A 21,887-nucleotide genomic window follows, 5' to 3' on the forward strand; every position below is an offset into this window, starting at 1 on the left:
GTTGTAGACATAATACGAGTTTAATCAAGAAATGCAAACGAGTGTTTGCCTCTGACATTAAGCCTATATATTCTGTTAGACGCTTTTAGTTTTACTTGACAAAGTATTCAGATTGTTACTTGTGAAGTTGAGGGAAAGTTCTAATTCATATATATATATTTATTTAAATGTAATTAATATCATGCATGTATTAGGCTAATATATTTTTGTTTTTAAATGCCTATACCTCTGCAATATACATTTTAAGCTACGATTAGCACACTAAATGTTATTAGCGTCAGTAGTCAAAGTGAACAATTAATGAATTACATGGAGCTAACTTAACTCGAAATTATATCAGATAATTAAGTCACATAACAAGTACAAAATAACAGTGTTTTAGGTTTAAAATAGTTGATGTATAGCCTATTTTGTATTTCGCCTACCAATAGATGACAAACAAAATCACCACGTCATTAAATGTTAACTTCATCACAAATTGAATTAAAAAATTACATAATACTTCAGTAAGTCGTGCACATGCATCAAAGACTCTGTATTCCGTCAAGATGTCATCTATCCGGGCTAAAGTAGTAATCTAATACGCACGCATGCCCAGGCTGCTACTCAACACATTCCTAACCTAGTATGAACAATGACGTTATTTGTGAAGACATATTGTTGCCTTATCTAACATCGAGCTAACAAAACGAAAAGCAGAGGCTGTATCACATCTTGCAAAGAAATGCATTTTGCCAATGCAAATGTCAGTCACGTCCCAGAGGCTGATGTGGTCGTGGTTACGCAGGGAGTCGTCATGAGCTACGTCTGCTGTATGTAGGCTGTTAGGCCTCCTCACTGCTGCCAAGTGGGGAAGCAAGAGAAATGAGAAAGGGGTCTGATAACCTCTGGTGGCGACAGGGTGAAAATATCAGGAAGTGGCCTATTTTCTCCTATTTATTTTACTTCCAGTTTAACACAACGAGGTTATGATTTATCCCGTTATAATTTGAGATTAAGTTTGGCGCTCTTAAATATTGACATTGCTTAAATATTAAATATTGACTTAACACTGCTTTCTTAAAAAAAGAAAATGAACTGCTGCAGCTTTATCAACGTCAAGCCTTCAGATTGGTACTAATATGTAGATGGCACATGATGGCAGAGTAAATGTAGACGTTCTAAGTTTAGCTGTATTGATGTAAGCCTAAAGTTGCTCACAAATTGTGTGTGTTTGGAATTTATTCACATATTATTCACTTAATTAACAGTGGATAATTTCAAGACACTTGCGTGGTTTGCGAATACCGCAGGTGGATTTATTATCCACATCCTTTCAAATCGCATGAATAGCCGATCATAATAAGCATAAGAGAGCATTTTATGCTTAGTATAAAATACAGCAAAGTTTCCTGACACTTTGCCAAGTAAGTGTTAGTGTCCGAACAAACATTTTGCAACTTTAACAACTAACAAGGATCAGTAGCCCTGGGTGATTTAAGAATGCGTGTTTTAAATATATTCATATTTACATATTTTATTGATAAAAAATATAGTGACAGAACTTGAGTTCATGGTACACTATTAACATTTAATTTAGGCTACTTGATAATACACGCACGCACATACATACGCGTGCGCACACAACGATGATATAAGTGTATCAATGCAATTGAACTAGTTGTGGATTTGCTGTCTTTTTAATTCGCATTTATTTAATTAGGGCTGGTTGAACAAATAGCCTATTGGAACATTTGTAACGGTCAAGTTCAAATAGTTGGAGGTCCGTACTGCGACTAACGAAGGAGCTGGTCTGCCATGTCCTATTTGACTCAATAACAAAATAACTTTTGTTTTTTTGTTTTTATTTGTTTTAATATAAATATAGGCCTACATTTTTCTTTAATTCCCCAGCATATTTAACACATAAAAGTGTACACACATTCTTCTGAAAGAAAAAAATATGTAGCATGATTAAATAACTATTAGCTGCCAAATGTTTTGCTCAGATTGATTCTGATTTTGCGCATTGCGCATGAGCACACATGAGCAAAATTGTTATCTAATTATCTTTTACAAAATGAAAGAATCAGCAAAAAAACTTTCAACCACAAGTATAGGCTATACACTTTTTGTCGTTCTTTGTTGCCTGCCCCTGGAGATTAGTTTCCCCCCTGAAGGAAAAGTTTAAAAGGATTGCATAGGGCTCTATAACTGGCAACCTGCCTGCACAAAATCACAGAAAGAGAAAGGGAAGAAAACGGCCCTTTGTTTACGCTATTGCCCTGTCTGGACTGGACTAGAGGATTCCAAGAGAGTTATTTCAATACAGCACAGACAGTGTACTAGACAGTGACCTTGACACTGCTAAGCTCAATTTACCAACTTTTTATTTTCTACAACAAAAAAAGGGGGGAGAAAACTTTTTTGTTTTTGCACAGTTAAACTTACTCCTATACTCTTACTTTATTCCATTACCAGATAATGGTCATATATGTATAGCTACAAACAATAGGCCAGTTGTTTGAATGTGAATTGAGGATCTATACGGAAGCAGTGGATCGGAGGCGTGGAGTGGGGGCAACGAGGCGCAGCAAACAGCCTCTTTCTCCGAGGTAAAGTTGGGACTTTGCAGCGTTTCTTGTGAGATGACTAATCGCTCGAAGCCACTATGTAAACACCGCTGCGGCCTTCTCCTTCTTTTTTCTTCTGTTTTTTTTTTCTCTTTTGGTAACTTGCATTGTAATAACGCGAGAAGTTGTGATGTGATTCCAAGACATCCAACCCAATGCTCTTTAGTCTTTAGACGAGTGTGAAACACTGTCATAAGATTATAACATCGGGTTGATGTGCTGCATTGCGAGACACACTAACTAGAAGCAAGTATGTGGAGTGATTGAAGAAGCAACGTGAGAATCCATGGGACATAATGCGACTGTACAGAATCCCCAGAGCGTCTCCAGTTTAACGTGGATCTTTTTTTCGTTCTATTTAGGGGTAGAGCAAGGGCTCTGTGCCTTTTGAGTTAGATATGCTTCATCGTCAGAAGTGACGGATAGGGCTATCAAATAACGGCTGAGTTGCACATCGCTCCCAAACCAATGTTTAAATGAATGCTAATGTTCTCACATAACACTTCAGAGGCGATTTTGTAGCACTCGACTAGAGCCAATCAACACGCATGGGCAAGATATTTGGCCAAAGTCGCCTATATACCATTTTATTACTTAGTTAGGCATATTGCCACGGTGTTACTTATTATTAGTTAAAATGTCTACTTAGTAAGATGACCTCATATCAATTTTTGGCAGCCTACTCTTAACATAGCCTGCTATTCAGGGCCACTGAAGTCACCGGGCCTATTTAAAACTGTTAGCGATATCACGCTATCAGCATATCTTGGATTTTGCTCATAGCTAATGTGATGAGACTCTCGTGTCATTAGGCTATTGCATGTCTCTTCAAACTGCCATGTCCTTAACACATATTTATTTTTCCAAATTTCAATTTTGTAGCCTAAATACAACAGCCTATTTGAGTTCAATATCAAGTTCAACAAAGTGACAGACGCGGTGGCATGCATGAACTTGAGTGAAATGACGCCGACTGGTAATACGTTTATTTGAACATTTAGGGTCAGCTTTGAGATTTAGCCATCTCTCATCTCCTATTCTTGCGTTATTGATGAGGCGAAACTTTGAGTGCATGCGCACATGATAATTGTCGATATAGGCCTATATATATACGCGCAGCTTTATACCCATATGTTATTATAACCTTTGAGATCCATAAATCGATTCGGTTCAGTCTAGCTAGAAGGGGTTAAGACATTTTTAAAGACACTTTTCTAAGAATAGCAAAGTTTGTCAGTATAGGCTATCCTGCGGGGTTCTTATATTAATAATTAATAATAGCCTATTAAGGTACTTTATAATATTTTATTTTTTCCACATGCAACTGATAAGGGATATGTAGACGTATGGAGAGGAATGTGGCAGAGGAGAATTATACGGGTATCTTTTCTTTTTTTTTTGGAACGATGGTAGACAATTTGATAGCCGAAGGCCGTAGGGATTTATGCGCCAGCTATTGGCTGAAACCTGGGCGTATCATTTGAAATATGGTGAAGTGGTTGTCTTTTTTTTTCTCTCTGCAAAGGTGCACCGGACTACACTTGTAATGCCTGTAGATGTTTTTTTTTATTAATACATATTTATATGTCAGAGACATGTGTACATAGAGCACATTATTTGGCCAGTGTCTTCAGAGTTGCATCCACTAAGCGGCTAATTAGTCAGATATAGCGCAGAGAGCGTCTATGCTGATTGAATCAGTTAAGTGCCCTCTGCTATCTTGTAAAGTTCATATAAAAGAATTGTGAGAGGTATAACAATCCCACCAGAGTTTGGCTGCGAACGTTTATAGGAGGTATCTGTTAAAGTTGTTCATGTGAGGTGTACTAGAGAATATTATGTGAAATATACCCTCTTAAAGTAACCTTATAGAATATCGTCTTCTTTTTACAGAGCCAATGGCTTCAACCTGCTGACCCTGTTACTGTAAATATGAGTGGGGAGCAGCAATGAGCATCAGTCTTTTCTTAAAACAAGCTTGTAAAATAGGGACATCACAGCTTTATATGACATTGAATAAAACCGTAATTTGCTCGAAAACAAGATGTCATATGCACCCTCTCCTTCTAGGAAAATAAATAGTTTTCATAAGAAATTGTATTTTAAAAACTTTTGCCAGCTTATAAAGATATTAAACGAGGCCAGGGACAGTTCCACGAGTGTAAAAAGAGAAGTGGCCTCTGCTACCTCTGCATGCCGTCCAGCGAAGAAAAACAAGATTCTTACATTTTTAATAAAACATTTATAGTATTTTTAAAAAGCATATAAACCTCTGTAATACAGAAGTTAATGTTTTGTTTTGTCTGAGATGGACCAAGTGGGTGGTACCATGTGTAGCATAAGTTAGCCTGGACACGTGATTTGAGGATGACCAATCAGATGCCCTTCCAGGTTTAACTATGTTAAATGTCAGATTGCAATAAACTAGAAGCTGTTGGTCGGGCCCGCGGAAATGGGCGAGCATAATCTCCTTAATCCAGGGTTTGTGGGACCTTTGGTAAACATCCACACTGGAGACACATTTTACTTTCCGAATTTTAGAGCCTCAGGGGGACAACTGGCGGGGCTACCGTCTCTCTCCTACCCGAGAAGGGACAATGTTTGCTCCCTCCCGTGGAACCCATCGGAGCCGTGCAATGGATACTCTCAATCCTACTTTAGCAGCCCCGTGTCTATTAACCCTTCTTTCAACCGGTCGTGTGAAATTACCAGACCAGGGGAAGAGGGTAAATGTTATTATAGCAACGGCAATGGAAACAGGGAGACCTGTTCAGGTGGCAGCAGCCTCAAGCGAGAGGATAGGGCGAGAGACACATCATCCCTAGCATCTGATCACGGGATGCACAGTGGAATGGGCAGCAGTGCTGCCTTCTCCAAATATGAGTATGGAACCGAGCAACTAACGCAAGACCCACCATCCTGTCAATCTTTGGAATCCGACTCCAGCTCCTCGCTGCTCAACGAGGGGAGCAAGCCACCATCAGGCGATACACAGACCCTAGTGTCACCGGGAAACCATTCAACCAACATAGCTGCAGGCGGAGGTGGGTCCCGTGCTCTTTTTGTCGATATTCTCTTATATATTATTGTGTTATTACATGCATGCTGTCATTGTCTATTTATTTTTTCACTTGCGTGCACGTAGCTCCCTCTATATAATAGCAGAAGGTGCACGTAGAGTTCGTTATTATGATGCTTACTGTGCTTTGATTAGCCTGCAGGGCACTTGCGTGGTGTACAAACGCCGCTAGGGGTTGCCCTAAAATACTCCCCACGCCATGTGGTTGTGTACAGTTATAGATAACCTCATCAAACGATATTGTCTTGTGGGGCTTTTAAGAAAGCAACCAGTCAGTCAGTCTGACACTACTTACAGTATGGTAGCCTAGCTTAAACCGAGGGCTGAGTGTGGGGCTGTGCCCATGAAGGGTCCATTTTTGGTCCATTGTTACACTTAACACACACAAATTAGTGCTGTGATTTAAAGAGGTGAGCCGCTTTGGTTGACTGCATCGAATGGAGAGAGTTTTCCTTTAATGACTCGTAAACGGAATTAATATCTGTCGCTGTGTACTCTAGAGTCGTTTAATATGCTTTGAAACTCGCAAATAAGTAGGGGTATTTGCAAGGCACGACTTAATTATCGCATTAATGTAACTTTAACTGCAACAATAAAACGTAGTGTGACACAACCACTGTATAGCGGTGGTCTCTTTGTGTATATGGGGTTAAAAAATAAACACTCGAATTTCGTAAGACGTTTGTTAAAACGCATGCCCAGGAAAAACAGGTCTGAACAAAGTCATTCCTAACACTCTAGCTCTTTGCCCCAGACACCCCAGTGCAGACACACACACCATCAAAACAACAAACAATCTGGCCGTATGGGCAGGAAGTCACAGTGGGTGCTCAGCCTTGGAGGTGACCGTGATTTTGCAAAGTGTTGTGACTAATCCGTTGTATGCCCCCCTCCATCCTAGGTGCCCCGTGGTACCCGATGCACACGCGGACCAGAAAGAAACGTAAACCATATTCCAAACTGCAACTGGCTGAGTTAGAGGGTGAATTCATGCTGAATGAGTTCATCACCAGGCAGCGGCGGAGGGAGCTCTCCGACCGGCTGAACCTCAGCGACCAACAAGTTAAGATTTGGTTCCAGAACCGGCGGATGAAGAAGAAGAGGCTCATGATGAGAGAGCAAGCGTTGGCCTACTTTTAGATATGCAAGAAGCAGGAGGTGAATCGATAAGAGCCAAGTGAAAGCCAAGCCTTGAACGCATCTCTCTTCAAATGCATGCACTCATCCAACCCATCCATTTCATTGCAGGGCAGTTATATTAGAACAATTTTATAAGAATTGTTTTTTGAGGTGTAGTTAAAACCCAGGGCAAACTAAACCATCTGACATTTCTTTTCAAAACTAAAAAAAATATCTCTGCGTTTTTGTCAGTATAGGCCGTTATGGTTTGGTATAAACCACGCAATTAAGCTGTGAGGTGGTACTTTCTCCTACACCGCCTATATGTTAGATTTAGTTTTCATGGTTTCCTGAATTGATGTTACACACCATAAATGTAACTCAGACAAAACTTGTCGTTGACGTAATAATTGAGTTTGTGGTGACACATAATCATATAGCTGTTATATCGTCCCTTCGTTTCATGAAGATGAGGAGGAGGCAGGACCACTTTTGAACATCTGAACAAAAATAGGCCATCACGTAACGATAAGGTGAGAGAGTGGACAGATAGAGGCCAGGCCTAAAAAAAAGTCTTAGACACGAGCCACACATGCAATCATTTCATCGAGACTATGAAAGTGGTTGAGATGAATATGTTTTCCAGTTGCTTAATGCCTCCCCAACGATCAGTTGTTGGGGGAGCGGAACACCACCCTTATCTCCTTTCCATAGATTTCGCCACGTGTTGTGGGCACGTTCACGGTCATGGACAGGAAGTCTGACTTCAGGCTGCAGATGAGGAGAGGGATAAGTTAAAACCGCAATAGTATCCATGCCAATACATTTATGGCTGAGCATTGAAAAATTATTTGCCATGAATTTGTTCATGTGCTGTCAACGTTCTGAAGATATTTTGTTCTCTTTTATCGCCTTTCATAGCTTGACTTAACAACCACTTATGAGAAACTTGCATGGGGCTGCATATCTTTTGGGTTTGAATGAGATAGCCGTTTGAACACGGTATTGAGCTGCTATCAAAAGTACAGGTTCGTTTTGTGCCAACTCCACAAATGGTCTATTATTCGACAGTAAAGTCGCTGGGATCTCACATTATATTAATCAACAACAATAGTTACGTTTTTGTAGGCCAGTTTCATAAAACTAGAGAATTGACAAATGTTGCCTCATGGGGGCAAAAATGGGAAAATGTATAGGTCTGAATAAGGGCATCATTGAGTATTGGTGCTTATAATGAAAAATAAATATCTTATATGTAGAATTGTAGAAAAAGTTTATAATAGGCCTACTTGTCTGCGCCCAAAAAATACGGGACGAACAAATGCATCATTTGACATGTATGAGTAGGCTATAGCAGTGAAATGTATTTGCCGCATGTTATTGATGTGAAATAGCTATGAGCGACGTTCTGCCGACAGATATTTCTTTAACTTTTTTATACTTTTTTTTTCCTGATCAAATGAAAAGTGCAACTATTCAAATATTGCCACAAACAATCTAAGTAGGCTTCATTATTATTATTAGTATTATTGTTATTATTATTATTATTATTATTATTATTATTATTATTATTATTATCTAGGTCTACAAAAAGACATGATGTTTAGCCTAATAGGCCTATTTGTTGTATTTGCTCTTCGCAAAGTGTTCTCCGTTGTCCCTTTCCTTACCTTGTACTCGTGTATAACTTTGTAAAATGAAATCACGTATGTATTTACATCATATTCGAGGATTCCCTATCTCAATGTAACGGTGTTTTATGTTATTGCTCGTCTTGTACAATATGGCATTCCATATATATATAGCCTATTTGTGGTTGTGAGGGTTTGATGTAGGCCTATTATGTTATATACTGCCATTATTGGATATAAGAAATGGTATGCAAGAAATTATACCGTACTCTTCAGATACCATACCCTGTTTCAATGTATAGTAGCTGATTGTTATCGTTCTTTTATTTCGTCCCTCATTGCATTCCCTTCTTTACGCTTGTAAGGATTGCTACGTTGTCTTGTAAAAGTAATGGTATGAATGTATGCGTAAGGTCTTCAATAAACAGAATATTTGAAACGTTTATTGGTGTAACCTCAGTCTATCATACGCTTCTCTTCCCGATGCCATGCAGTATTTCAGATCAGACCTTCAGGGTCCAAATATGATTATGATTTTGATCACGATTACTAATGATCTGTTACAGTGTAAATGATATAGGCCTATATGTCCAGCACCGGGGAAATGAGGGATAACTCCATCTTATGGGTATACATTTGGAAGCACTTAAAAATGTGTGTATGTTTGCATTTAATTGTACATGCTGTGAAGCAACAATGAGCCCACACACAGGTAGGCCCTTTTCAATTTTACACGCTCATACAAAATATAGAACCACCGCATTCACCGGGGCATATATATAGCCTAATACATGATACACCTTTCCACTCAAAATGGCGCCCAACTCCATATTCTATGGCTATAATGTGGTTCAATTAAGCCTGAACGTATACGCATCTTCATGTTCGTTTACTTCCTCGGTGCATCGGCATTAGCTTATAAGCTAAAATGACTTTTCCTCTGAATGATATGAGCAAACCTTGCCCTTTTTCCTTGGAAGTTCGACCTAATCAATGTCACTGGTATGCTACAGGCCTATAACAGTGCAGCTAAACGCGCAATAGCTCTGTAAAGCAGTAATAGGGTTGCACCCCAGTGCTCCAATATAGACGAGGACTTATAGGCCTGGGAATTCCTGCATCTTATTTTCTGTCTTTCATTATGGGGATTCATTCACGTTCTAATCCCTTGTCAAAAACAAGTTTTGAAATGCACTGCTGCAGCCATATCCATGTCACAATTTCGGGTCGTGTCTGTAAATGCTGCATACAGCCTGCTTTGTTTTACAATAATCTTAGTTTGAAATTCACAATGCACTCCCTACTGGCAAAGTGGTGTAAAGCAATGCAGTATTATCTATTCTGTGAACTCTTCTCGTTTGACCTTCATTTGTCTGCAGCAAAACATGCATTTCTCTGGCCAGGGAATTTCACTAGAAAGAGGAGCTTCTGTTCTTTTCAGTGTTGAGATCAGATGTTGCCATTTCAGTGAACTGTGAAAGTCCGGCTCCAGCAATCGAGTCATGGCACCAGCTAAGTGGTCTAACCCAGTTAGTTTGTGCGTGATCACAACACATTGCTAGATCAAAGCTGACATTTGTTCATTCGAGTTACATGCGGCACTTATTAAGACCATACCTTGACCCTAACCTATTTGACGACAGGTTTGAGTATTTATCGGATGAGGAAATATTTCACATTTAGCATGAGCCATCACACTGTATCGGGCGTAATATTAATGCCTCTGGTGCAGTGTTATACGCTTTGTTATACTATAGCAGCACTGTTTCTATAGCTGACATGAGTTTATGTCACTGTAGGCCTATCTCCATGCATATGGGCCGTTTTAATTGCACCTTCTAAGCCCTTCAATTTGTTATTTTGTGCATTTTGGAAAACATTTTATTTTAAATGTCACTAGATGAGCATATACAGTGCGAGATCTGTGTGTTTGAAGAGGATAGAAACGTGGATTATCCGATCGGTCACTGCGTCATTTTGCAACAGACAAATAACCCAACATTACAAGTTATGTTCTTAAACCTGTCCCTCTTTAATGAAATGTATATGCGTAACAATCCCACACTGGAATTACATACAAGTCTGTTTGTGGTTCAGGTCTTGAATTTGTCTGTTTGCTATATCCAGTCTCCGCAATTACGCATCGGATAACAGGGCGTTATCACGAGTAATACGAAAGACTACATAACTAGATTACATAAAGATTAAGGCATGGATTTTAGGGGACATGTCCAACAAACTGTAAGAAAATCCAAAGAAATCAAAGAATAAATGGTTGGAATTTGCATCTTTTGACAAGGATGATGAATTCCATAAAGCTACCAATTTTCTTATAAATTACAAAGCCTTTGTGTATCACCATTGCATGGAAGATGTGTACCAACGTCTTGGGTAGTGTCTCCTGGTTATTCTTAACCAGTACCAAGTCTGACCAGCTTTTGTATGTTTCTGTTTATCTAGTAGCCTATTCGCCTTGACCATGAAATTGGGGTAGGAAACCCATTGTTTGTATAGAATTTGATCATCTAGAGACTGAGCATTATTTGTAACAGCGCCAATCCATTTAACCTATATCAAACGCCCTGTTAATCCTGAAACGAGATCAGCTTTATTTCTTGTTTGTACGAGTATTAAAGTGGATATGGAAATAACAAGATGATCTAAATATTCTCTGACGGTCTTGCGATCCTATAGTTACACAGATTCAGATCTCTAAATGAATTCAAGACAAAAATGTTCAGTAAAAAGTGTAAATAAATAGACGCTGGGCCCGTGTATTCCAGATAAGAAACTCATTTGGAATAACAATAATATAAACATGAAATAATAACACATTATAATTATATATTAAAACACCGTATACGGCAAAAAAAATAATGAGAATGGCAAAATTGAGGAAGAGAAAATAGACATTTGATGTTCTTTATGATCTGTGATAAATAAATAAAATAAATAAATAAAAAATCAATGCCGTAGACTCCCTTGCAGTGAAGAAAATATAGCCAGGCTATATTTTAAGTGCATTTTTTTGCCAGGGCTAAAACGATGCGTCAAACTCAAAACAATTAGCATAAATTCTAGTACAACGCGACCGCTGACAGTGTTCTGTGTTGTTGTGTAGGTTATCAGCTTAAAAGATGAACACGCCAGGACACGCACCTCACGTGCCGTCTTAACTTGAACTTCAGTTTAGACTTTAGTGTTGCGTCGGGGTGCTTTAAACAGTATACTATTTCGGGCCTAATGCTAATAAGTGATTTGATAGTGTCGAGTATTTGTATTTAATCATGCATAAAACACACAGCAGTCCAATAAGCCCTGGCTTAGTATGCCTTTCCGTTTCCCCTTCTCAAAAGCTGAAATAGCTCATTGAATAGCCCCTAATACTGCACGGACTACACTACAAAATCCTGAGTGTTAATTTAACCCCAAGACTTGAATTATCGGTCAGGATCCTGCAGCGTCTACTTTGCCAATGCCTATATATATACATATATGAATAAGCAAGATGGCACTAAGGCCGTTTGATATGAGAGCCCAAACACAAGACGCCAGTCTGCAGAGACTACGAAATGTCTGGATTGTAACACCAGGCTAAATCTCAGTAGGCTTTGTGGGGCTTTACAGTGGGTCTTTCATTGCTCTTGAGCACTTTTGACTTTGAGACTGGCTAAATCTGTTTATGGTGGCCCTGTCTCCGTGCCCCAAAGGTCAGTGAGCTTCACAGTGCCCTTCGCAGAGAACTTGTGTCATGTGGTCTGGGTCCCCGGCCACCCCTCTACCGTTTATGGCACGGAGCTGGCTAGAGAAATAGAAAGGAGAGCAATGTTATTCCTGCTAAAGTGTGTGTGTGTGTGTGTGTGTGTGTGTGTGTGTGTGTGTGTGTGTGTGTGTGTGTGTGTGTGTGTGTGTGTGTGTGTGTGTGTGTGTGTGTGTGTGTGTGTGTGTGTGTGTGTGTGTGTGTGTGTGTGTGTGTGTGTGTGTGTGTGTGTACGCGCTGCGTGCGTGCGTGGACGGTCCATCTTTTCTCTTCAGTGCGTGACTGAAGAGAAAAGCGGTTCGGCTACTAGGAGTAGAAAATGTAGATAGCATACGTGACTTCCTATGTCAGCGTATAATATATTATGTTCAGTTTGACATTGAGATGACTTCAAAAATCTCCGCATCTATGGAGAAATTAGTTTATTGATTTGATTCTTTCAACAGGATCACACCCAACAAACTTTAGTATGGGGTGTGGCCCTCTCTTGGGCTATGCAGCTGCCCAAGACGTGCGTGATGTCCCCAAAGGCCTGTCCTCGCATTATTTTAGAGACAAAAAATTGATTCGGCGCGAGAATTCAAATTAGCCTACTATATCCTTCAAATGATTGGCCTCGTTGCCGTTTTCTTGTTCTTGTTTATTCAAATGTGCAATCAATTAGCCTACTATTCTGGACAACTCGTCGTGATCGGCACCCACCTCGTCCCTATTTGTGTCTCGGATTTACTGCTGCACTGCAGTACTTGCTTTGATTATTTCAGTCGCTGATTTCAGTTATGCGGATTGAAAACAGTCCTGCCGTAACCCTCATGACATAATATTAGAATTAGGCCTACATCTTTTACTAGTAGTATAGGTAGGGCTAGGGCCTACACATTTGTCTCAAATATGTCGGCCTATAGTATTTTTAGAGGTAGCCTATCTGCTTTCCCCTCAGCGTCAGTCCGACGTTCAGGGCAGAGCAGACGCGTACAAATTGAAGGTCAAGTATGCACCATATAAGGATCCAGTCCATAACAAGCTTTGGCTACGCAAAGCACGAATAATTATACATAAGAGTGGTATACACGTTACACGTTTGTCATCCTTAACGTGGTTAATTGCTCATACTATGCAATGTTTTTAGAGACTCGGAAAAAAGTGGGGGGAAACATATTTTTAAAGGCGGGACTTAAACACATCACTTTTAAAATAATATTGGAAATTGTCTCCTTGGCATAGTCCTATTATTAAGTGTTTTAGCAGGCTTTTGAAACAGTGCTTCAGTGTAGCGTAATCTAACCTGCATATTGTGGCCGGTCTTTAACAAGTCTAAAGCTGGCTAAAACGCAGCAATTTGATCGGCATTGTGAATAGAAATACAATAAAATAAGAGCAAATAAGAGCATCATTTATCCCGACTTAACGCACAGCGGGCCCTAACCCTTATAAGCAATAGTCTGAATTTGTTGAGTAGAATTTACCATTTCAAATTCAGTGTTATACAGTTTAGGCCCCCCATACACGGTACCCCATTATTTCTCTACACTTGCAAAACAAAGCGTCGGATAGGTTAATTTAGCATAATCTGACAGTTTCAACTATAAAGAAGAAATGTACTGACTGGAGACTTTTCATGGCGGTGACAATATTAGAGCCTGCTTGCAAGGTTGCACTAGAGTTACAAATAATTAAGCACAAATATGAAACGCTAGTGGACGGTTACACTATGCTATGGGCCAAATATATTTTGTATAATTCATTCTCATGCGTAAATGTCTGCCAAATAATTTAATAGTACCAGATTTTTGAATTGTTTTACCGTCGCTACCAAACACCATGCATTATTGGTACACCTAAAGATTATTATAACATCCCCGTGCGTAATTGTACGTATATACTCGTGCGTAATTTGTACCGTGTCGTGCGTAATTTCCCGAGTGCCAAATTTGGGCTTGTTTATGATGCCATTATCACAGTTAATATGAATGTATTTCTCAAAAATAAAACTCGATTAATAGAGTGCATCGTGGATTTAACCAGAATATGTCAACAAAATATTTGATTGACCATTTAACGCCTTGTGATGGGCCATGCGATCGCCCCAAGCATTTTCCATGGCCACACAAAGATGCTCTTTATTGCTTATTTTATTTACTGCGGTATTATATTTGATGGTCTTTTGTAAAATATTCAACCTTACACAATCTCAGTGAAAGAATGTAGCTACATTTAGTTGCTCTACGCTGTGCGTAGCTTGAAGGATTTGACGCTATTTCAAGCCATATCAAGTATCTTCTTGTCTTCTAAATAACACATTGTCGTTGTAGCCAACAGTTAGGCTATTGGCCATTTTTTTGCAATATGAATCGTTTAATACTTTCAATAAAAATAACGCCTTGTTGTGAAAGCTTTATGCCCTAGTGGTTGATAGTGTACTCTTGAGATTACCCCAAATGTAACAGCAATATACACCCTTATCTTGTACGCTATTGTTGCCAGTACAAACCCTTCACGCTAGGTGCGTTCACTGAGACCTCAGTAAAAACAAGGGTCTTTCTTGTTGCTTGAAACTGTTCGCAGCTCATACAACCAAGTTTAACTGCCCGACTTACATCCAATTAAATTTATCTAGGCCATGAGGGGACAGTAATATGATTACACACGCTTCCCACATTTAGCCCTGACTTCAGACCGATTTAATATGAAGCAGCGCTCTACAGGCTAGCTGTGCAGCAGTGTCGTGTTGTGAAACTTGTGTGTGTGTCAGAGTGTGTGTGTGTGTGTGTGTGTGTGTGTGTGTGTGTGTGTGTGTGTGTGTGTGTGTGTGTCATGGCAAGATCATGCATTTTTGTGAGTGTTGTATCAGTTGTCAGGGATTATTCTAGGCATATTTAGGCCAACACACTTTGTGCTCTAAGCGCAACATGTAAAACTCTGATATTACCAAACCTCCTGTGTCCAGAACGCCATTTTAAACACATAGTTTTAAGCAACAATAGGCTGACACCTACCTTTAGCACTGTAATTATGGTTGGAGGTAGCAATACATAGCTTAAATTCCCCAGACACAGTCGTAAAATGTGTGTGCTCTCACAGTGATGTTTAAACGGAGAGTTGCAAATATTTTCAACAACAGGCTTAAAAGCAACACACATTGTGACTATTAGCCTAGGAACAACTGTTTACAGCATTTTGAACATACATAGGCTATAGTTGTTTACTCTGTGAGCATACATTTTAAGCTAGAGAGTCTGCAGAGGATCTGGTAACGCAAATGCAGCCATTTGTGTGCAATCTCTGCATATTTTTGGCTTGCTTATTTGGTGGTGCTACCTCATCAAACTTTTCTGGGTCCTATTGCTAGCAGAATACCAGCTGCTGTGAGTGAACCATTGGCATATAACCGCATGGTAAACCTTATCCCTTGACTGATAGCCTAAGAGCACCAAGGCGATTATAGTCAATGTTTAAACCTCGAGGGGCGGATATTGCCAAGAGATGGACATTGATTGACCATACTGTGCCACACCACACGTGTCCAAGTTTAAAAGTATTTCTGAAATGCCTACCATCTTGACTCCTTGTATGCCTTAGCCCTGTGTGTTAACTTCCTCGCATCATCTTAGCAATTTCAGTTGCCCTAACTTTGACATTTTATTCGTGTATTACTAATGTATACTGGCGCATTACTTATTCATATCATGCCAATAGACATGCGATGCGCGTCAACTCATTGCGGTGAGGAGGAGACCTGACAATTATTGTTTCGCATTTAGCATCAGGCTTTCATTCGTACCAGGCTACTGTTGCGTTTAAATGGAATCAATGCAATGTATTGATTTTAATTTGGATTCCTGCACAGTTGTGGTCTACCAGAACTGAAAAATAAATTCATTTTGAGGACCACCTATAATATTACTATATTTATGTTATCGCTGCTACTCGAAACGTTATATTGCTGCTTGAATTAAATCTGCAAAAGGGAGCTTATAGTGTGCGGGCTTTTATTCTCTATACACCTTTTCTATGCAGGGAAGCGTATAGGCCTACATGTATACCTGACTTTTTTGTATGTCAGCTTTTCAGGTTATCTGACATCAAACTTCTACATGAGCTCCAAATTAAACACCCAGTGCGCGATTATATTTCATTCTGCTAAATTGGGCAATGACATTTTAATGTGCGAATAATATGTAACTGGAAATAGGGGGGGGGGGGAGGAAAAAAAGAAAGAAAAAACTAAAATGGCAGCAGCATGTGTTCATGGGCCATAGTATGGCTAGTTTGTTTACAATAAGATTAGGCTACTATCTGCGCACTTCATCGCTATCGAATTACATCAGGAGCTTTGCATTGTAGGCTCAGGTGGGCCGCATCATAACTGCCATATTCACTTTTGTCATATTTTATATTTTACATACTTTAAGTGAAATATAAGATTTTCGACAAGAATTTCAGAACTTGTTGAACGCTCTTGTGCATTGTTTTGCGTGTTTTGTGCTTTTGTGCTCGCGTGAAACTATACTCAAAACTCGGGACTCACGACAAAAATCCCCATATTCGCCAACGCCTTAATATTTTTGGTGCGGTAAGCAAATAACTCAATGCATAAGTATGTTTCTTGGAAATATATATCACTAGCGAGTTGCTGAATTCCAAATTCCTCCCATTCGCACCCTTTATGGTTTTCTATAGAACAAAGGGATTTAGCGTTACTACAGCCATTCGGGGGTTTATGGTCAACGTAGAGAGGATTTTAGTGGTCAAATTCAAGTGCTGTGTCTGGGCAGCTGTCTGCTTTCTTTGTACTTGGATGCAGGATGCATCTTCTGAGTCAACCTTTTGTCTGTTGGGTAGTAAACACACTAATGCCAAAGCCACATTTTCAGATAACGTGTACAATGGACACTCATTTAAAATGTTGAGGTCTTCTGACGTACTTTTCCATAAGGTTTAATCGAGTTGTCCGTTCTGTCTATGCGCAAAGGAGATGTGCTTATTTGGTATTAATTAGCTTTTTTTGTTTTTGTTTTACTTAATTCGCAAAGGGGCCCCAACATGGTGACTGGAGTAGACTCGTAGGGTTATTGGGCTATAAGATACTAATTCTAGACTCTATTGAAACATTTAGGAAGCAGCCTATCACCATAAACAATGGGCCATCATATTAATTTCACCTTGTGTTGGTATCAGATAGTCTATAAAGGTTCGTAAACGGCCCTCAACAGTATAATTAAAAGTTTACAATGACACAGGAAAGAACACACAGACGCATTTTTCCCTCATCACATTCTCTTTATTTCAATCTATTATATATATATTTTTACACCATGTGATAGGCCTATATGGCTTTAGCTCACAAAATTATGCACCAAATAAATTTTGATAAGCCCATTGATGAAAAATACTCCAATAGCTTCAGATTTCAGCTGGGACCTATTCTATTTTATTAATGAGGCCAACGTCGGATGCATTCATATATAGCCTGGTCAATAGGGCTATAAGTGGCCTGAGTAGCATTTTTACAAGAAGCCCAATTGTTGCGCTATAGAGGGGGAAAAGTTGTGCTTGAAAAACATTGAATTTGATTGACAAATGAGCCTAAGGATGCAAAATGTCTTCTCTTTTTTCGCTATTTCCACGGTAAATGTTTTGTACAGTTTCTATAAAGGATGTGTTTAGCAAAAACATTTAAATTAAATTACATCAAATGGAAATTAAATTAAATGAAATAGGCTACTAAATTCTGCAACATGAGGGAATAATACTGTTCATTTGCATTTGTGTTTACGTCTCACTGGGATGCAGTTGTCCTACTGCAGGCTTATGTGCGGTCCAAGGATAAACTTCACTGCTTGTCTCCCCTCGACAGGAACTTCGGTCTTGAATTGTGCTGTTGTCCTCCTTGGACTCTGTCATGATCCAAAGTCAAAGCGAATGGGAGTGGGCATGAGGGAGACTAGTTCAGTCAACTAGACCCATATGTGTTTTTATAACAATATACTTCAACAATTCATAGCATATAGCTTATAGTAACCAACCAATGATCCCATGTTGTATGAGCTGTCAAGATTTAAAATTTGGTGACGTGAAAAAGGGGGAAAAACTTGGAATAGGCCTACGAATTGTAATGTTTAAACTAACGCCCAGTATGTCTAGCCAATGTTTATTAATTTCTTCACACAAGTGGGTTATGTTGCTAATACAAATCAAAGCAATTGGGTCTTATTAGGAAATATCCATCCGTTAAGACAATGGTATATAGTCTGCACTATTTACATACTAGCAAAACGTCTAAGGCTTATACGGTTCAGCAGAGGCATGTGTGCTATTGTGAGAAGAAGCATGAGGACTAGTCGTATACGATATTCTACTAGGATAATCAAAGTCTTATTTTAGCATGTATTTGGGGGGAAACTGAGGATAGATGTTGTCACGGGGTCGCTTTTAAAGGATTCATGCCTTATGTGTGCCATATTCATACCAATCATTGATTTTTTAGCCTAATGGTTAAATAATCTAATCTCTCAATACAGTTTCGTGTATTGTGTCCATCAATATTGTAAATAGGCCTTTTCATTTATGAATCTATACCAAATATGGAATGAAGACTAGCTCAATATAGTCTGCTAATAAACCATTTAAATAGCCTATTGTTAGACTTTGGGCTAGTTGTACTATAATAATAAAAAAATGATAATAATAATGAATAATAGTAATAATCATAACCTTACCTGTGAAACTCCAATACTACTATAAATGCATCTCACTGAGTGCAATGTGCAGTCTATGCTAACCATATATAAAGAAGCTATAGCCATTAGCTAGCCTACCACAAGCTAATAAACGTAAACATACAAAGCAACATCTTTGTCTAATTGTCATAGCCCAAGCCAACAAACGGGAATCTGTTACTGGTTTTCTTAGTGCTCCTGTGGTGTTTGGAAATTAATCGTTTGAACCTCCTAGATCTTACCTAAGCGAACCACTCCTACACATCCAACTGTTCCAAATTGATATATGACAATATCTACTTTCGATCACGTGTCTGCGGGGCGACTTAGACGGATTGCGCGTCATCTCGCCTTCCCAAATTTTCCCCTTCTGCAGTTCGAATCCAAAACATCTATCTATAGTACGGAGTACGAGAGAAAGATGTTTAACTCGGTGAATCTGGGCAACTTCTGCTCCCAGACGCGCAAAGACCGGACATCCGAGTTTGGGGACAGGACAGGCTGCGCGTCTAACATCTACCTCCCCAGCTGCACCTACTACGTCCCCGAATTTTCCGCCGTCTCGTCGTTTCTTCCACAGGCCCAGTCGCGGCAAATTAGCTACCCGTATTCCACAAATCTGTCTCAAGTACAACCGGTGCGGGAAGTTTCATATGGCTTGGACGCGGCTAGTAAATGGCACCACAGAAGCAATTATGCACCGTGCTATTCAGGAGAGGATCTGGTGCATAGGGACTGTCTTCCTCCATCCACCATGACAGAAATGCTTATGAAGAACGAGAGTGTGTACAGCCACCATCATCACCATCCAGGCTCCAATCATCCCTCCACAGGATTCTACTCCGGCGTGGGGAAAAACAGCGTCCTCCCTCAAGGTTTCGACCGCTTTTTTGAGACCGCATACTGCAGTGCTACGGACAATCAGTCAGACAATTGTTTACAAAAGGGCGAAGCGAGCAAGCTGGAAGCCGAGTCCCAGCAGCCCGCTCCCCTACCCGGCGCCCAAGACCAGGAGAAGGACCCAGAAGATGAGGAGGAACATACAAATTCAGGCTCGTGTACTTCTTCAGCAACCAAGGACGGCAACACCAGCAAGAACAGCCACTCGAGTAGGTACCGAAGCTGTAAATGGGGAAAGGTTAAGGGACTAGCCCGGTGTTTTGTCGGTCAGATTTTATGTGGAGTTTTATAAGCATTCAAAGGATTTTATTATAACCTACAAAGCTCTTTCTTCCAACGAGAAGAATTTTTACGATGGGAAAGCGCTTTGAAAAAAAGGGATGTTATACACAGACGCTTCTATCGTGAGAGTCTGTGAAATTTTAAGAGCGCGCTATTGTGACAAATGCTAACTTTGATCATGAACTTGCGTTGGGCATTTTAAGGGATTTTCTCGTTGGGCTGTCGAGAGTAAAAACCAATTGGGCAGAACATTGCTTTTGGCGTCCTGTGATTTTTTTCTTTTTAGCACTCGCTTGCTCGCGAAAGACATGCTCCAGATTATTAGACACTTTAAGGCTAAATAGCGTTCGTGTTTCATCGAGGCTATCTGTTGTCTATCCCTTTCTATCTATCTAGTTATGTCTATCTGTCTGTCTACTATCTGATTATGTGTCTGTTTGTCTCTCTACACATTTTCCAACATGAACGTTGTATCGTATCCATTCAAAGACAGACCAAATGAATCAGTTAGGGCTCGAGTATGCTTTTGTCCATAGAATGCACTGGTGTGCAGTTAATGCCCCTTCCACGGTAGTCGTTGAAACGCTTAAGTCTAAACACATTGTGCTGCATTTTGCAATTCTCACCATGGAAGTGATTTGTGTGTAGTCTGTCAGTAGCCTGTAGTCTAGATGGGTGATCAACAGTATAGCCTACTATTCCAAATGATCTGATATGATTAAATACGCACTGATTAGTGTACACAGTCACATAGCCTTGGGTTTTAGTTTATTCTTTTTCACATCGAAGACCAAACATTGCATACAATTGGAGCAGTTGAGTTGTGTTATTTGTGAAAATAATGAAACAAAAAAACTATTATATTTCTTTTGTTAGTTATTAATGAAAAGTTATGGGGTTTGGAGGTTTCTAACTTGGAAACACAGGCGACATGGGCTACAAACATAGGCTACATTTCAACTGACAGCCAAAGGATTGTGTAAATTGTTAGTTTAGCTCCAAAGGAATGTGACGCTCATTTTGTAGTGATATACTTTTGTTGTTATATATTTGTAACAGATAAACACGTACTTACAGCCCGTAAGTTGATATTATTGACTCCAAGGGGTTCGGATATTTAACACTCTTTATGGCTGGGTTTATCTGATAGCCTAAGCTATTTTGCGCGTTGTGATGTTGATTGAAATGGGTTCCATCACTGATGCCCTTCTGAATGTGTGTATTCTATGCATCTGAATTCTTTAGCCTCAGCCCTATACGGCAAGCATGGACATTTGCATATGACATTATCATCATTGCCTATGACAAGCAGATGACAGACTCTGATCATGCTATTATTTATTTTCTTCAGGCACTCCGCGTACAAGGAAGAAGAGATGTCCATACTCCAAATTTCAGATTCGGGAGCTGGAGCGGGAATTCTTCTTTAACGTTTACATCAACAAAGAGAAACGACTTCAGCTCTCCCGAATGTTAAACCTCACCGACCGACAGGTTAAAATTTGGTTTCAAAATAGAAGAATGAAAGAGAAGAAGTTGAGCAGAGATCGCTTGCAGTACTTCTCTGGCAACCCCCTATTGTGAGCAGGAACATAAAATGTCATAGTCAGTGACACTTAGGCCTATACTCTTATCTTATTGTCATCCTGGGCATAAGCCAAAGGAGCCCACATCACCACCAGTGCAATGTTAAGTGGACAGTTGGGGTTGTTTAGGCCTGCATGGTGAAAGTCGCCATTTTCCTATTGCCTACGTGCGGCTTTGAATTTCTATAGTTGGCCTTCA

At 39.7% G+C, this 21,887-nt stretch overlaps 2 protein-coding genes across 2 annotated transcripts; both read left to right on the top strand.

Moving 5' to 3' along the window:
• Positions 1 to 5,018: 5,018 nt before the first annotated feature.
• On the top strand, positions 5,019 to 6,831 carry hoxc12a (homeobox C12a; the record flags this gene model as incomplete). The annotated part of the gene is given in 3 exon segments (XM_084069167.1): positions 5,019 to 5,044; positions 5,046 to 5,656; positions 6,593 to 6,831. Coding segments are annotated over 3 exon segments (876 nt in total).
• Positions 6,832 to 19,341: 12,510 nt separating this feature from the next.
• hoxc11a (homeobox C11a) lies at positions 19,342 to 21,686 on the top strand (the record flags this gene model as incomplete). Its single annotated transcript, XM_084068324.1, has 2 exons — positions 19,342 to 20,044; positions 21,454 to 21,686. 2 exons carry the CDS (start codon positions 19,342 to 19,344, stop codon positions 21,684 to 21,686), a joined length of 936 nt encoding a protein of 311 aa, XP_083924450.1.
• Between the last annotated feature and the right edge of the window lie 201 nt (positions 21,687 to 21,887).

The sequence above is a fragment of the Gymnoscopelus microlampas genome (genome assembly GCF_963454915.1).
Source record: "Gymnoscopelus microlampas genome assembly, chromosome: 10".
Lineage (NCBI taxonomy): Eukaryota > Metazoa > Chordata > Actinopteri > Myctophiformes > Myctophidae > Gymnoscopelus > Gymnoscopelus microlampas.